General features: G+C 34.4%; 1 protein-coding gene across 1 annotated transcript in view; it reads left to right on the forward strand.

Annotated features, from left to right (window-relative positions):
• The window catches only part of ptpn2b (protein tyrosine phosphatase non-receptor type 2b), a 38,678-nt gene that overhangs the window by 6,923 nt on the left and 14,197 nt on the right, over positions 1–17,558 (forward strand). The window contains exons 5-9 of the mRNA XM_073821771.1: positions 1,766–1,903; positions 2,083–2,292; positions 5,683–5,844; positions 6,264–6,460; positions 9,023–9,124. Of these exons, the coding sequence (XP_073677872.1) occupies positions 1,766–1,903; positions 2,083–2,292; positions 5,683–5,844; positions 6,264–6,460; positions 9,023–9,124 (809 nt within the window). The remainder of the gene's footprint in view (positions 1–1,765; positions 1,904–2,082; positions 2,293–5,682; positions 5,845–6,263; positions 6,461–9,022; positions 9,125–17,558) is intronic.

The raw sequence follows: 17,558 nt of genomic DNA on the forward strand, positions 1-17,558 counted from the left end.
AAACCTAAAACCTAAAAAGCCCTATTAAAATCAAACTGTTGATAACACACACATATTTTACCAGTATATAATACAATACCAGTCAAAAGTTTAGACACACTTGACTTCACACTAGTCAAAAATGTATTATTTAAAAAAAACAATACAATGGATATATTTATTTAATTGTATTTGATTTTATTTTATTTTTGTGCCAAGGAATGATTCTCAGTTTGTTTTTAAGAAAAACATTTGCTTTTTTCCATGGGATAAAAAATAGTATATTGCATTAAATATTAAATAGTAAATAAATACATTGTACATATTTATATATGGTAAATAAATAAATATCTATATATTATAATTATTAGTAACCCTGTACCACAAAACCAGCCATAATGGTACATTTATTAACATTTTTATTGCTGAAATTGCATACATTAATAACCGTGAAAACTAAGCCCATTTAATACATTTAATTGCCAAATTACATTCGAAATGCAAATACAAATTTGTCAATAAAAATACTAAAAAAAAAGATAAAAAAAATCTACTTCTCATATATATCACAATATTTAAAATGTAAAATAAACACAAACATATGTAATAAATATCTATATATTATAATTTAAATATAAATAACAAATTGATAACCTAATTGAAATACAACTTAGAATGAAATCTAAATGTAACCCTGGACCACAAAACCAGCCATAATGGTACTTTTTTATTTGAAAGGATAAATAAGCTTTCCATTGATGTATGGTTTGTTAGCATAGGACAGTATTTGGCTGAAATACAAATCTGCAGTCTGAGGGAGCAAAAAATTTATTTTTTGAGAAAATAGCCTTTAAAGTGGTCCGAGTGAAGTTCTTAGCATTGCATATTACTAATCAAAAATTAAGTTTTAATATATTTATGGTAGGACATTTGCAAAATATCTTTCTGGTACATGATTTTTACTTAATATCCTAATGATTTTTGGCATATAATTGATCATTTTGACCCAAACAATATATTTTTGGCTATTTCAACAAATATACCCGTGCTACTTAATTATAAACATTATAATTACTGCAACTGCTTGTAAAAACATCTTAAAAAGTGCAAAAATGTGTTAGAATAAAAGCTAAATAGAAATATTTAAAAAAAGAATAAAAACTAAAAATGTATTGAAACTAATACATAAATGCAGTTCATACATTTAATAAAGAACATGATTTAATAACTGAATTTAAAATTCAAAACTGTGTGAAATTTACCAAGGGTTTTTTCCCTTTTTATTTCCCTTTTTAATTGAATGCAATGATTATCTTTCTAAGATTATCTTTATCTACACCATCTCACATGATCTTTATTTGTCACTGTCACTGACCTAGTTATCGCTGTATATTTGCTGATAAATGCCATTAGTGGGTGTAACTGAAACTGTTTGGTAAAAATACATTTTGAACAGTTAAAAAAAAAACAAGCAATGTTTTAATGCAGACATATGTTTTTGGACATTGTAGACTGACCTTCTGATTTGGAGTGAAGTCATAAGACTATCACAGATTTTAAAAAAAGCATCTTATGACTCTAAATAAGAGTCTTTTCTCTAAATTCGTCTTCGACCTCAGCACAGTCAATGCAGGCTATTGTATCTAAATTCAAAACATCTTTACCAGCCTTTGGGTATTAAAATAACTTTTATACAAGGATGTTGTTAGCTTTTACAGATTAGTTTTAAACAAAGGAAATACACTTTTGTTCTACTTTTCATTATTTCTACACATTCCTAATGCAGGAGAAGTGTGCACAATATTGGCCGACACAAGAAGAACCAGAGATGTCGTTTCGTGACACCCGCTTTGTGGTTACACTAGTGTCAGAGGACGTGAAGTCATATTACACCACCAGAGTGCTGGAACTCCAGAATGCAAATGTAAGTTTCTCACATTGACCACTGAAAATCACATTCTTGCTCACAGAATTCTATCTGATGTCTTCTCACGCAGATTTTAATTGCAATTCTATGCTGCAATATGCAATACTAATATTCTACACAATTCTGTTGTTTTACAAGTCTGTTCAGTTTTATGTATTATTTATTTATCCACTTAGACGGGGGAGACGAGACAGATCTATCACTTTCACTATACCACATGGCCTGACTTTGGCGTCCCAGAATCCCCAGCCAGCTTCCTGAATTTCCTGTTTAAGGTGCGGGAGTCGGGCTCACTCGGGATGGAGCAGGGTCCAGCAGTTGTGCACTGCAGTGCAGGAATCGGTCGATCGGGAACGTTCTCTCTGGTCGACACTTGTCTTGTCTTGGTGAGTTGTATCTCTAAAAAAGCCTGTAGGATTTTTATTTATGTATTCCCAAATTTCATTATTTTTTATTTTTGTTCCCTATTTCTGCTTTTTTTGTCTTTATTTTTCTGGATTCAATTTTTTCCATTTTAATTTTTATAGACTATTTCAATGGTTAAATAAAAAAAGTACTCAAAAAGCATGTCTAATTAATTAAAAGCATGAAATTCACACAATTGAACAGCAGTTTATTAAAAGTTTTACAAAATTTTTATTTTAAAGGCCCTATGGAATATGATTTAATTTTTCCCAAATTCAGTCTTATTTTTACCAAGGCCTGTGTTTTCCATTAATTTTTGTTAGATTACATTTTAATGGTTCCATTAAATTTTCTCTAATAAACTGATTTAGTGTGTGTGTATGTATATGTGTGTGTGTTTATGTATGTATGTGTATGTATATATGTGTGTGTGTGTATATATATATATTTCTCAGCTATTACTCTGATTATTCTAATTATGCTGTGCATTAGCATACAGTTGTGCTACAAAATATTTTTTGGAACCTGTTATTACTTTTTTTCAGAATTCTTTGGTGAATAAAAAGTTAAAAAGAACAGCATTTATTTCAAATAGAAATATCTTCTAACAATGTAAGTCTTTGCTATCACTTTTTATCAATTTAACACATCGTTGCGGAATAAAAGTAATAATTTCTTTCAAAAAAAAGAAAGAATAAAAATGTACTGACCCCAAACTTTTGAACAGTAGTGTATATTGTTAGAAAAGATTTCTATTTTAAAATAAATGCTGTTCTTTTTAACTTTTTATTGATCAAAGAATTCTGGAAATAAAAGTATCACAGGTTCTAAAAAAATGTTAAGCAATGCAGTTGTTTTCAGCAATGATAATAATCATGGAAATAAATTAGATTTTTAATGTATATTAAAATAGAACAATGTTGTTTTATATCATAATAATAATAATATTTGACAATATAATTTTTTTCTGTATTTTTGGTCAATGAGCATTATGAACATGATCAATGAGCATCTAATTGAGCATTATAAACTTATTTTAAATACATTAAAAATCCTACTTAGCCCAAACTTTTGACCGGCAGTGTATGTGATTTGAAAAAGTGAAAATGTGTTGAAAACCAGATTTTTAAACATTTTTTGCATGTTTGTCACACTTTAATGTTTCAGATCATCAAACAAATTTAAATATTAATCAAAAATAACACAAGTGCTTCAACACAACATGCAGTTTTTGAATGAAGTTTTTTATAATGAAGGGAAAACTAAATCCAAACCCACATGGCCCTGTGTGAAAAAGTGTTTGTCCCTTAAACTTAACTGGTTGGGCCACCCTTAGCAGCAACAACTGCAATCAAGTGTTTGCGATAACATGCAATGAGTCTGTTACAGCGCTGTGCAGGAATTTTGGCCCCTCATCTTGGCAGAATTGTTGTAATTCAGCCACATTGGAGGGTTTTTGAGCATGAACCTTTTTTAAGGTCATGTCACAGCATCTCAATAGGATTCAGGTCAGGACTTTGACTTGGCCACTCCAAAGTCTTCATTTTGTTTTTCTTCAGCCATTCAGAGATGGATTTGCTGGTGTGTTTTGGATCATTGTCCTGCTGCAGAACCCAAGTCTGCTTCAGCTTGAGGTCACGAACAGATGGCCGGACATTGTCCTTCAGGATTTTTTGGTAGACAGCAGAATTCATGGCTCCATTTATCACAGCAAGTCTTCCAGGTCCAGAAGCAGCAAAACAGCCCCAGACCATCACACTACCACCACCAGATTTCACTGTTGGTATGATGTTATTTTTCTGAAATGCTGTGTTACTTCTACACCAGATGTAATGGGACACACACCTTCCAAAAAGTTCAACTTTTGTATCACAGAGTGTTTTCCCAATTGGGGATCATCAAGATGTTTTCTGGCAAAACTGAGACGAGCCTTTATGTTCTTTTTGCTCAGCAGCGGTTTTCATCTTGAAACTCTGCCATGCAGGCCATTTTTGCCCAGTCTCTTTCTTATTGTGGAGTCATGAACACTGACCTTAACTGAGGCAAGAGAGGCCTGCAGCTCTTTAGATGTTGTCGTAGGGTCTTTTGTGACCTCTTTGATGAGTCGTCGCTGCGCTCTTGGGGTAATTTTGGTTGGCCGGCCACTCCTGGGAAGGTTCATCACTGTTCCATGTTTTCGACATTTGTGGATAATGGCTCTCACTGTGGTTCGATGTAGTCCCTAAGCTTTAGAAATGGTTTTATAACCTTTGCCAGACTGATAGATCTCAAATACTTTTTCTCATTTGTTCCTGAATTTCTTTGGATGGGTGCAAACACTTTTTCACACAGGGCCATGTGGGTTTGGATTTTGTTTTCCCTTCATAAAAAAAAAAACCCTTCATTTAAAAACTGCATGTTGTGTTTACTTGTGTTATCTTTGATTAATATTTAAATTTGTTTGATCTGTGACAAACATGTAAAAAAATAAAAAATCAGGAAGGGGGCCAACACTTTTTCACACCACTGTATGTGTATATATATATTAGTTAATTATCATTTTCTTTATTTTGTTTTCTTTGGAAATTCTGTGTTATGTTTTTCTGTTAAATAAATTCTGGTAAATATTTCTTTTATTGTTTTAATAATAATTGAATAACATAATTTAATATCATTTGATACATTAACATACTACATTAAGTAATATATTTCTGTCACAATTTCTTCAATTTAAAACAAACTTTTATTTTGATGGGTTGCTGTGAAAACCTGTAAGTTTCTCTTTGTGTTTGATATGATTGTTTTTCTTAAAAGAAACGGGGAAAATGTTCATGAGTTCTGTGACAATCCGTGTTATGCAGTAAATTCCATTTTCATGACTGGATTCCTCAATTCCGTCTGCTTTTTTTGCATTGCGGAAATCTTGGGCCCTAAATAAGGAGTTTTTATTTTATCAAAGCAATTTTCAGCTTTGCTGTGGTCTGTAGATCTCTGAAAGTCTGTTTTTTTAATTATATGGAAACAAAAAAGACTGTCAATTTATTTCTTAAGCTTTTTGTAATATCTGATTTTAAGCATTTTATCAACATCAGTTTAAGTGTATATAAAGTTAGGATGGCAATATTAATAAACACTGAGGTTTTTAAAAAAAAAAAAAAAAAAAAAAGTAAACTAGTAGGGTCAAACATTTTTGAGACAGTGACTTTACTAGAGTCTCAAAAGATTAGACTCCATGTACCTGACGATGATGCCACATCATGAGTTAAACGTATGTGTTATTGTATTCTCACAAGGTTAAGAGCATATTGTTCTTGTTTCCTGTTTGTCTCCCACTCAGACTTGGAGGTAATTAACTACTTCTTTTCTTTTTCCGCTATGACTGATGTGTTCAGATGGACAAAAGGAAAGACCCACTGGCGGTGGACATCAAAAAGATTCTTCTAGACATGAGGAAGTATCGCATGGGTTTGATTCAGACCCCCGACCAGCTGCGTTTCTCATACATGGCTGTGCTGGAAGGTGCCAAGTACATTATGGGAGACTCATCTGTGCAGGCATGTCAGAGTATTTTGAACAGAATTGTTCTTAAAGAGAGTTCACCCAAAAATTAAAATCCTGTCATTAATTACTCACCCACGTGTCGTTCCAAAACTGTGAGACCTTCATTCATCTTGAGAACATAAGTTAAGATATTTTTGATTAATCCAAGAGCTTGTCAGTCTTTACCATGCATTCACAAGAGTAACAGGTAGCTGCCTATGCAGGTCAGAAAGCTCTCGGATTTCATCCTAAATATCTTCATTTGTGTTCTGAAGATGATCAAAGGTCTTATAGGTTTGGAACAACATGAGGGTGAGTAATTAATGACAGAATTTTCATTTTTGGGTGAACTATCCAAACTAGACCCTGGGCTAGACTTATTGTGTTTGTGTTTATGCTGAAGATATTGATTTGGTTATTCATGCGTTTGTAGAAACAGTGGCGAGAGCTCTCCAGAGAGGACCAAGAGCCCCTATCCGAGTCTCCCCCTCCACCGCAGCCTCCTAAATGCACAGAACGCTACAACGGCAGCAAGCCGTCTCGTCTGGAGGATGGGGTGGACTCAAAAACAGGAAAGAAAATAGGCCTGGAGACCCCCAATAAGGAATCAGACAGAGATGCTGGAACAAAGTATGTAACAAGACACTATATGTTAATTTTGGTGTTAATTTAAGTGTTTCCAAACTTGCATGTGGCTACTAAGGAATCGGCATTCATCAAGCATGATTTCAGATGCTGGATTTAGTTGGCAAATGAATTCCAGCTGCCAGATGCATAAACATAGCCACTATGTTAAGACTGTGTCTTAAAGGAATAGTACACTTTCAGAACAAAAATGTACAGATAATGTACTCGCCCCCTTGTCATCAAAGATGTTCATGTCTTTCTTTCTTCAGTCGTTAAGAAATGTTGTTGTTGTTGTTGTTGTTTTTTTTGAGGAAAACATTTCAGGATTTCTCTACACATAATGGACTTCTATGGTGCCCCCAAAATGCAGTTTAAATGCAGCTTCAAATGGCTCTAAATGATCCCAGCCAAGGAAGAAGAGTCTTATCTAGCGAAACGATCGGTTATTTTCTAAAAACTAACAGAGAAATTAGAAAATAACCGATCGTTTTGCTAGATAAAACCCTTCTTTCCTCAGCTGTGATCGTTTAGAGCCATTTAAACTGCATTTTGGAAGTTCAAACTCGCGGGCACCATAGAAGTCCATTATATGGAGAGAAATCCTAAAATGTTTTCCTCAAAAAACATAATTTCCTTACGACTGAGGAAAGAAAGACATGAACATCTTGGATGACAAGGGGGTGAGTACATTATCTGTAAATTTTGGTTCTGAAAATGAACTACTCCTTTAAGATCTAGTCTGAGCAACTATCAGTGAACCAAGAGGTGATCAGTCATACTTTTCAGAGTCAAATGAGGCCATTCTGCGTTTTATATAAATGACTTTAAAAGTTAGTTTACTTTTTTATGGTGAAAAATGACACACTTTAAGAAAATAAGGCATGTTTTAAGACTGTTAGCTTTTTGTATTGCTCAGTGTTTACCACACGTTTTAAACAACATATTTTTTCTGTAATACAGATACCATTATATTATCTAAATATGCAGATTCAAATATGTATGTTATAATCATTTTATTTTACTGTAAAAATGTATAAAGTAATACTTTCAGAATATAAACTACAATATCTGGAGGCATTATGACAATGAGAATTTAAGAAATGTCTATTTGAGAGTATATTTGAATACATGAATATCTTACTTTGCATCTAAATGGTCCTAAACCAACCTTATTTTTTTTTTAATGCATAATACTTTTTTCTTCGTTTTTTTGTATTTCCTTTCGATTTTGAGGTTAATAGAGCAGGGGAGCTTTAAAAGAGCTTTGAGGGGAGCTTTAAAGGTTTCTACTTGTTTTTGCAGCATTAAGTAATGTATCACAGACATATCTCACAAATCATTTCATAAAGTGTAGAGAGAGTTGAAATAAGAGATTGATTGTGCAGTGTAGTGAGCTTCATTGATTATAATGAAACTTTGTGAGATCGTGATGAACTAAGATGAGTGGCAGCTTTTAATGATTTTTAAGGGAGTTTGAAATAAGATATTGATTTAATACAACAGTTAAATAAACCAGAAGTTAATATTAAGTGACATACGTTGTCTGACTATAACACTATTGCCTGATTTTGCTCTATTTCGTTGTCAAAAATAGTTTGAAACAAGTCACAACTGAGCCGCTGCACATTCAAACACAGTGACGTTTCATTTATGAATGAACATGCAATGATTCAATTTCCCATTCATAAAGACAGTAGCTTGTTTTATTCCTGAATGAATCAGCGTTTCGAACGAATCAAATGAATGAATGATTCAGTAATTAAATCAGTGACTTGCTGCCACCTGCTGGCAGATTTAGTTTTTCAATTATTGAAATTTCTGTATTCAGAATTTTGTGTTTAAAACATTAATGGTTAATTTGATTGCACTCATGCCACTTCTGAGCCTCATTAAAAAATTAAAATACACCTACAAGCCACTTAAGTGTTTTTCTGTGCCACCACTTTAGTACAAATAAAATTTGTTAATACTGATTTCATTTGATTGGTAACTATTCTTATCCTACTTGTTCTTATGCTGTTGATTTAATTCAAATTTTAAAAAGCTTAAAAATATATAATTTAAGAAATGTTTAATTAAGTTGCCAAAAATGCCATTGCATAGGTACAAACAAAATACCCCTGTAAATTACCTTAGAAGTCAAATATCACCTCGTAATTATTTTTGATTATTGATTAAAAGCTGCTCCTGAAATTTTAACTGTGCTCCTGAAAAGAAAAGTAAGCGTAGAGCCCTGGTTAAATGTTCCAATGAGAATTACCCAATTTGTGTTATTAATAGATTAAAACATAGTGTTTGCCCTCACTATAAAGTCTTATCTCTTTCAGATTTATCTGAGGTTTTGTCCAAACCAACCACAGCCACAAGCAACATCCAACAAGACATTCTGTCACTTGCTTTGTTTTATTGTTTCTGTTGCTTGCTTAGTTTTATTTTTTGTTTCTATATGAGCAGAGTTTTGACAGACAGGAAAACTACCCTTTTACCAGAAATGAGTCCTTGTTAGAAATAATGTGTTAGAATGTCACATTATCATGTTATATTCACTGTTTTCTTTTTCTCCAGTGCTCGTAAAAGGCAAAGAGATGAGAAGATGTCCAACCCCACGCAGAAGACTCAGAAGCAGACAAAACCCAGGATCAACGACCCGGATAAGAAGAGAAAAAGGTAAAACTGCCTGGTCTGTCTGGTTGGAATGTGATTTTATTGTGTTGTGTTCCTCATTGACACAATGAATCATTTCGACATGTCTGTTCATGTGTGTGTAATGTAGTATAATACCGCAGATGCCTCAACCCACTCAGTTCTCATAATGTCACTTGGTGTTGTGTATCTGAGATGCTCATGCCTTACAAGACTAAGTTACTATGTAATATTTGGGCCATTTGAAGATCAAGCCATTGCAGATTCATATCACACAGGGGTTGGACAAAATAATGTGAACATCTGAGAAATATGAGTGTTTCACCACTATTTGCATGTAACACGGCTTCAAACTTTCATTCAACTTCTGAAAAAACTCCATTTGAATGTTGTCTAAAAACATGAGATGATAAAGGAGGGAATCTCTGAAACTAACCACTGTGGTTTGATAATATTTGTGTTAGCTGATGGTCGGGTACTTTGTATAGCTGTGGCAGATGTTGAAGTTTTTTATCTTTGTGCTCCAACAGTCCAGGTTTGATGATCAGACTGTCTTTAACATTTTAGCATTGGTGTCTGTGAATAAAGTTTGATAAATTACAAGTCTTTGATGGATGTTGACTTTACAACGTTCTCTGTTGTCAGTTTTTGTAGCAAAAGGGCTTTCAAAGTACAGTGCCTTGCAAAAGTATTCATACCCCTTCATTTTTTCCACATTTTGTTTTGTTGCAGCATTATGTTAAACTGCTTTAAATTAGTTGTTCCCCACATCAATTTACACTCCATACACCATAATAATGACAAAGCAAAAACCAGATTTGCAAATTTTACAAATTAATTGAAAATAAAACACTGAAATAAGTACATTGCATAAGTATTCATACCCTTAACTCAGTACATAGTTGAAGCACCTTTACAGCCTCAAGTCTTTTTGGGTATGATGTGACTAGCTTTGCACATCTGCATTTGGCAATTATCTGCCATTCTTTGCCTCACTTTTTCACCTCTCAAGCTCTGTCAGCTTGGATGGGGGCTGGCAGACATTTTCTAGAGTCCTAGTTGTTCCAATCGTCTTCCATTCTGGATAATGCTTCTGTGAACCTTCAGTGCAGCAGATTTTTTTCTGAACTCTTCCCTAGATCATTGCCTTAACACAAGTCTGTCACTGAGTTCTACAGGCAGTTATCTTGACCTCAGGACTTGGTTTTTGCTCTGATATGCATTTTCAGCTGTTAGACCTTTTCTGAGAGGTGTGCCTTTCTAAATCAGACTCATTCAAATGAATTTGCCACAGTTTAACTCCACTCGAAGTGTAGTAACATCTAGAAGCAATATGAATGCTCCTGAGCTAAATTTCGAGTGTCCCAGAACGGGATGGGAACGGGATCTTTTCAGTTTTTATTTCTAATAAATTTGCAAAGTTGTTTTGTGCTTTGTCATTATGGTGTATGAGATGTAGATTGATGTGGAAAAAAAGTAATTTAAAGCAGTTTAACATAATGCTGCAACAAAACAAAAAGTGAAAAAAATAAAGGGGTATGAATACAGTACTTTTGCAAGGCACTGTAAATATTAAGGTTTGTTTACTTTGCTGATGAAGTCTTGCCATGCTTTGCGTATGCAGTCATAATTGTAAAAACTATTGTTAAAATACCAAACAACTGAGCTTTTTAAGTTACACATTCTCCTGCTAAACAGGTTTCTATTGTTTATCCTGTTTGGAAGTCTGACAAGTCTCTCATTTCATCTATGTGATCTATGTGTTAATAAATTAGGCAAGACATCTAAACGCTCAATCCAATGTTAACCTATAGAAATATGTAATAATAAGTGTCTGTGCGGAGTGTGGAAGCTGAACAGTAGCACGCTCACTGCATGACAGATGGAGGCGCTGATGGAGTCACTTGCGCCTAAAATACTCCGTCATTTTGGTCATACAGATAAGAGTAATACATCTTTCGAATCTGTGAAGACTGTGTTATTTGTGTGCACTCACAATAACAACAAAACACTGTTTTTTTAACAAACACTAATGAAAGCAAACAGGATTGCGCTTTCTGCCGTCTCTGTCTCTGAACTTGAGCGTGTCAAAAATAATAAATACCCGAAACTAGGGGTGCGCGATTATATATAATCTGCGATTAGTCTCTGAATTGTTGTTTTAACCCTTTAACTGTCACCATCCCCACTGTGGGACACCCAAGCTTATTTCACCATTTTACAAATAAATACTAATCAAATGATGGCAAACTATATATTGTTGGAAAGGTCTAAGTCTCCTAAATAAATATTTAAAAAAAATTTGTTGAAGAATAAAGTGTAAAGTCAGCAACACCAAAGCTCCAAAATTATCAAAAAAGCATTTGCATAGCGTATGTGACATTTTTTCACTGTGGCTTGCACAAATGATATTAAGCCATATGATAATTGATATTCGCATTTTTTTGTCCAACCACTGTCCTAGTGTTTTTTGCTTTCTGCGAAGTATATCCTGTGGTCAGACTGTTGCATTGTGGGTCAGTTATAGCAGATCATTTAACAGTCTTTCCAGAAGCAGGACAATTACACCAGCGAGGATCAGTGTACTTTTTTCATTTTTTTTTCTTTTTGCCATCCAAGATGTTTGTCTCTTTCTTTCTTTAGTCAACAAGAAGTTACGTTTTTTTAAAGGTGCAGTGTGTAGATTTTTGCGGCATCTAGTGGTGAGATTGTGAATTGCAACCAACGGCTCCCGTCCACCGCTCACCCCTCCCTTTACAGAAGCGACGGTGGCCCACACGGGATTAAGATGTCGTCGTTTTAGACAGCAAAGAGTAATGAGGTTTCTTTTAAAACGTAAATTAAGTAATTATATTTACTTAATAATTAACTAAAACGATGTTATTGTGAATATTTCAGTTACTTGTTCATCATTGTGTCAGTGTTTTTCCGCTAGAACAACAGTGATGAAACACGATCTGTAGAGCAGTTTGTCCGTTTAGGGCTACTGTAGAAACAATATAGCGACTTCCATGTGAGGGGACCCGCGGTGTATGTAGATATAAACTGATATTTCTAAGGTAATAAAAACATAATGGTTCATTAAGTAAGGTCTTTATACATCCCTGAAAACATAGTTATGTATACTATATTGCATTTCTGTCTAGAGATCCTCTTAAATATTACACATTGCACCTTTAAATGAAAACATTTCAGAATTTCTCTCCATATAGTTGACTTCAATGGTGCCCCTCAGTTTGAACTTCCAAAAGGCTCTTAAAGGGATAGTTCACCCAAAAATGAAAATTTGATGTTTATCTGCTTACCCCCAATGCATCCAAGATGTAGGTGACTTTGTTTCCTCAGAAAAACACAAACGAAGATTTTTAATGAAAACCGGTGCTGTCTGCCAGCCTTATCATGGACGTGAATGGGCACCAGACCTTTAAAAGTAAACAAAAACATGCACAGACAAATTCAAATTACACCCTGCGGCTCGTGACGATACATTGATGTCTTAAGACATGAAACGATCGTTTTTTGCGAGAAACTGAACAGTATTTATATCATTTTTTACCTTTGATACACAGCCACGTCCATCTGTCATGAGCACGAGTTTGGCATCAGTCACGTCACATGTGCACGCGCTTCTGGCGTAGAATATGCAAACGCCGGAAGGGGAAATCAGTGAAAAGTCCCGGATGAGTTTGTGCAAGCAAACGTAATCTTTTAGCTTTAAATCGGTTTAAACAATCAGGATACGCGCAAGTAATTACCATTTTGAATAGCCGCTATACCCACAATCTCTGTGCTCTGTGTAAACAATGAGTGTCGTATACATGCAACAGATCGCTTCCGGCGTTTGCGTATTCTACGCCAGAAGCGCGTGCTCATGTGACGTGACTGATGCCAAACTCGTGCTCAGGAGAGATGGACGTGGCTGTGTATCAAAGGTAAAAAATGATATAAATACTGTTCAGTTTCTCACAAAAAACGATCGTTTCGTGTCTTAAGACATCAATGTATCGTCACGAGTCGCAGGGTGTAATTTGGATTTGTCTGTGCATGTTTTTGTTTCCTTTTAAAGGTCTGGTGCCCATTCACGTCCATGATAAGGCTGGCAGACAGCACCGGTTTTCATTAAAAATCTTCGTTTGTGTTTTTCTGAGGAAACAAAGTCACCTACATCTTGGATGCATTGGGGGTAAGCAGATAAACATCAAATTTTCATTTTTGGGTGAACTATCCCTTTAATGATCCCAGGTGAGAAAGAACAGTCTTATCTAGCGAAACATTTGGTCATTTTCTAAACAAATTGACCATTTATATACTTTTTAATAGGGATGCACCGAAATGAAAATTCTTAGCCAAAGCAGAACAAAATTACACACTCAGCCGAAGGCCGATTACCGAACACAGTTTTTCTTGTTTTTTTCCCCCCTGTGTATTTTGCCAATTAAAATTTTACATTTTTTAAATAGCCAATATTTGCTTTTGACAGTTTTGTCTTGCTTTTTAAAGAAAAAAAAATCAATTACAAAACAACAATTTAAAAAATAACACTGAACATTTTTAACATTCTAGTAGACATTATAGCCTACCAGCAAAGCACAATTTAATTTAACTAATAAGTTAGTAAAATAATATTCTTTGGCCATTTTCAAGACCCCCTTCTTAAATCAGGCATGTGTTTTTAATTTACAAATAAATGTAATGAGCAAATAAATGTAAATGAGCAAAGGAAAATGTTATAATAAATGTATTAATAGAGCTGTTGTAATGACTGTAATCATTTTTTTTTTTTTTACAGAACAACAGTAAAATTACAATGCTAACATTTATGAATGTTGACTTTTTTTATTTTGGTGGAAACCTGCAAGAAGACCTCAGTACTACTTTTTGCTGACAGCAGCAGATTTATGAATGATTCTCATCACGCAGATTTCCCTCACGCTTTGGACTTTGAACCCTGGCTAAGGAGCTCATGCAGAGCTGTCAGAATAAATACAATTTTTGTGTGTGTGTATTAGACAACATAACATTCTGTAGTTTATTTACTAATGGTTTAAGGCCATTTGGTGATTTCAGTCATCATACAGTAACCAGCAACAACCACCCCTTTCTCTTCTCATGGAAGACATGCGATGTGATACTAAACAGTCTCTCGCTGTCAGTGCTTGTAATGATTTTTGCATCTTTCTCAGACAGTTTTAAATGCTTCCACACTGCCCACATGTTTGCTGCATTAGTGCGCGCCTCTGTTTGATAGTGTCACGTATTGGTTGGTATAATTCAGCCTTTTTGCTTATTCACCAAAAGAGCTTTTTTTCTATTTTCAGCTGAATCATTTTGGTTGCTGAACATTCGGTGCATCCCTACTTTTTAACCTCAAATGCTGGTCTTTTCTATTCTCTGCGATGCGCATGCAACTGTGTAATCAGGGTCTTACACAGTTAGGGTATGTCAGAAAACTCCCATCTTATTTTCTCCTCCAACATTTAAATCATCCTACATTGCTGTAGAAATACTGACCCAGTGTTTACAAAAGTGAACATGCAAAAAAGATCAAACGGCCTTTACAAAAAAAGATAAAACAGCGATGTAGGGCGATTTTGAAGTTGGAGAAGAAAACAAGATGGCGAGTTTTTCGACATACCCTAACACAGAGTTTGCATTTGCATCGCGGAGAATAGGCAAGCGTCTGAGGTTAAAAAGTATAGAAATTGTGAATTTGTTTAGAAAATAACCAATCGTTTTGCTAAATAAGACCCTTCTTCCTCAGCTGGGATCGTTTAGAGCCCTTTGAAGCTGCATTTAAACTGCATTTTGGACGTTCAAACTTAGTGGCACTATTGAAGTCCACTATATGGAGAGAAATCCTGAAATGTTTTCCTCAAGAAACATAATTACTTTATGACTGAAGAAAGAAAGACACGAACATGTTGAATGACAAGGGAATAAGTAAATCTGTAAATTTTTGTTCTGGAAATGAACTACTACTTTAAAATAAGATAATAATTCTGTTTTTTTGTTTTTGTATACGTTAAAAATATCAACCATCATAACTGATCTTAATTGTGTGTGTGACAGACAGCATTTATGCCATGCCCACACCGGGGGGAAAAACAATCCAATGCTCTCCATTGACTTTGTATTGTGGGAAGCTGACTCCTTGTCATTTCTGACTTATAGCAGCTTTTAGACATTGTTCTGATTTTTATTATGAGACAAGGTGTACAGTAAACAAGCTAAAAAACACAAAACTACGTTTTTATAAGCTGTCGACCCAAAAAAACGAGAGTTTAAGTACACAAATAGTTGTAGATATCAGGGTATTTCACATTGGGCCAATCAGCTAGAACATTTCTCTAACAAAAGGAAGGTAAGAAAAAGGAGCACCGACATAGACTAATAAAATTTAGTTTCTTAATATATCTCCTCCTTTCATGGTGGTGAAATAATTCTTTGACATGGTTAAATAATGAATGTTTACTGCAGCTGTTAAATTTCCCTCCAGCGGGCATAGTTCTCAGAGTAAGGTGACACATTGCGCTCTACTTTTGTGTTTTTAAACGCTTGTTTTTTTAGGTCGACAGCTTATAAAACTTAGTTCTGTGTTTGTTTGGTTTTTTTTTTTTAGCTTGTTTACTGTACACCTTGTCACATAGCAGCTTTTAGACATTGTTCTGTTTTTTGTTATGAGTCAGAAATGATAGGGAGGCAGCTTCCCACAATACAAAGTCAATGGAGAGCGTTGGTTTGTTTCCCGGTGGGCGTGGCCTTCAGATTATGACGTGTCTCTATGGTGAGTTTTCAGAAAAGCAGTCTGTAGGTGTGACACCCCTGATCTAAAAGGAGTTGCTTTGAGTTGGTTAGTGGGATGCTGATGTAATCAGACTAAGGGCGATTATTACTCTGATGACCTATTTTACAGCTTTTTAGAAGATTTTCTGCATTGACATTTTCATGACAAGCAGATTTTCCCCTAAATGCTCATTACTGCAGTGCACTCTAAAACAATGATTTAATTATTCTAAAATAATTTCAGTAAAGCAAATACCACTTTGACCTATGCTAACGATTGTACTTTGTAATTTAAATATGTCATTACTTGCTTGTTACAGTCAGTTTTATTTTTACATTACACCAGGGGTGGGCGATATGGCAAAAATATCATATCACAATTTTTTTTTTTTTTTTCAGAAATATCAATATTTTAATCACGATTCTTTGTCATGTTGGTTTTACTGTTTTGCAAGTTGTCTAAAAAGTACAGCCAAACTAATTTCCCTATTTTAAAACATGGTAACATAATATAAAATAAAAAAGCAGATGTTTAGACCAAATTTAGCGAAGATAAAAATCTTAAATTAAGTCTTTGTTATTAAAAAAACATGTTACAAATAAAACATTTTAATTTTTAGGTACAGTAGGTGTATTTATCAGTAGCATTCAAGAAATTGAATTAACAAATATAATAATAATAAAACACTATATACATAGATTATACATGAACTCTTATTAAAACGACTGTATTAAAGTTCTTCAGTCAAGAGCAGTGTGTTTTTTTTTTTTTTTTTTTTTTTTTTTTTTTTATAAATTAGCCTACCATCACCCAAAAATGACAATTCTGTCATTTACTCACTCTGTATTTTTTAAACATAAAACATGTTGAACATAAAATTTATTTTGAATAATAAATCCGTGATCCATATGGACCAGACCCCACAGTTCGGCACGCATGTGATTCGCGGATTAACTGTTAAGTTTAACCATCATAGAGTAAAAGTTTAAAATTTGCACGTTTTGTCTTGCCAATTTACCCATTTAAACAATTTTAAACCATTGCAGCAAAAGAGAACATGCACGTTTTTTTTGTTTTTTTTTTGTTTGGTTTTTATAACCGCTGCTGCACACACCAGAAGCGAGCACGTGGAGAGAGAGACAGGGAGAGAGACAGAGAGAGGGATGAAATATCCATTCACAAAATTCAGCCCAACCAAATTATAAAAGCACAAAGAAAAGTATCTATTAGGGCTGCACGATAGATCGTTTCAGCATCGTCATCGAAAATTTATGTGTCTGATTTAAAAATGTACTTTCTATATTTCTAAACTTTCTATTCACAGATCTATATTTGTCTAAAATAAAGTAATTAACTCATGTTTAAAGGTTCTTTAAAAACTACAATGCACACGTTGCTTCACCTACTTCATGCATGCAGTCTCTGCGTGCGCATGGCGAAATGAGCGCGGGACGGGAGAAAAGCGCCGAAATGGAAGATTTGGTCGCTAAAAGAAACGCAACGTCGGTCATATGGAAGTATTTTGGATACAAAAAGGATGCTGCTGACCAAAAACAGGTGCTTTGTCGGGAGTGCCTGGCAGTTGTTGCCACAACTCGCGGAAACACTACGAATTTAAGGGACCGTTCACATGTCGCACCTAAAAACGCGTGGAAAATGCTAGGCGCCCCGCTT

Source organism: Garra rufa, chromosome 17 (assembly GCF_049309525.1).
Source record: "Garra rufa chromosome 17, GarRuf1.0, whole genome shotgun sequence".
NCBI lineage: Eukaryota > Metazoa > Chordata > Actinopteri > Cypriniformes > Cyprinidae > Garra > Garra rufa.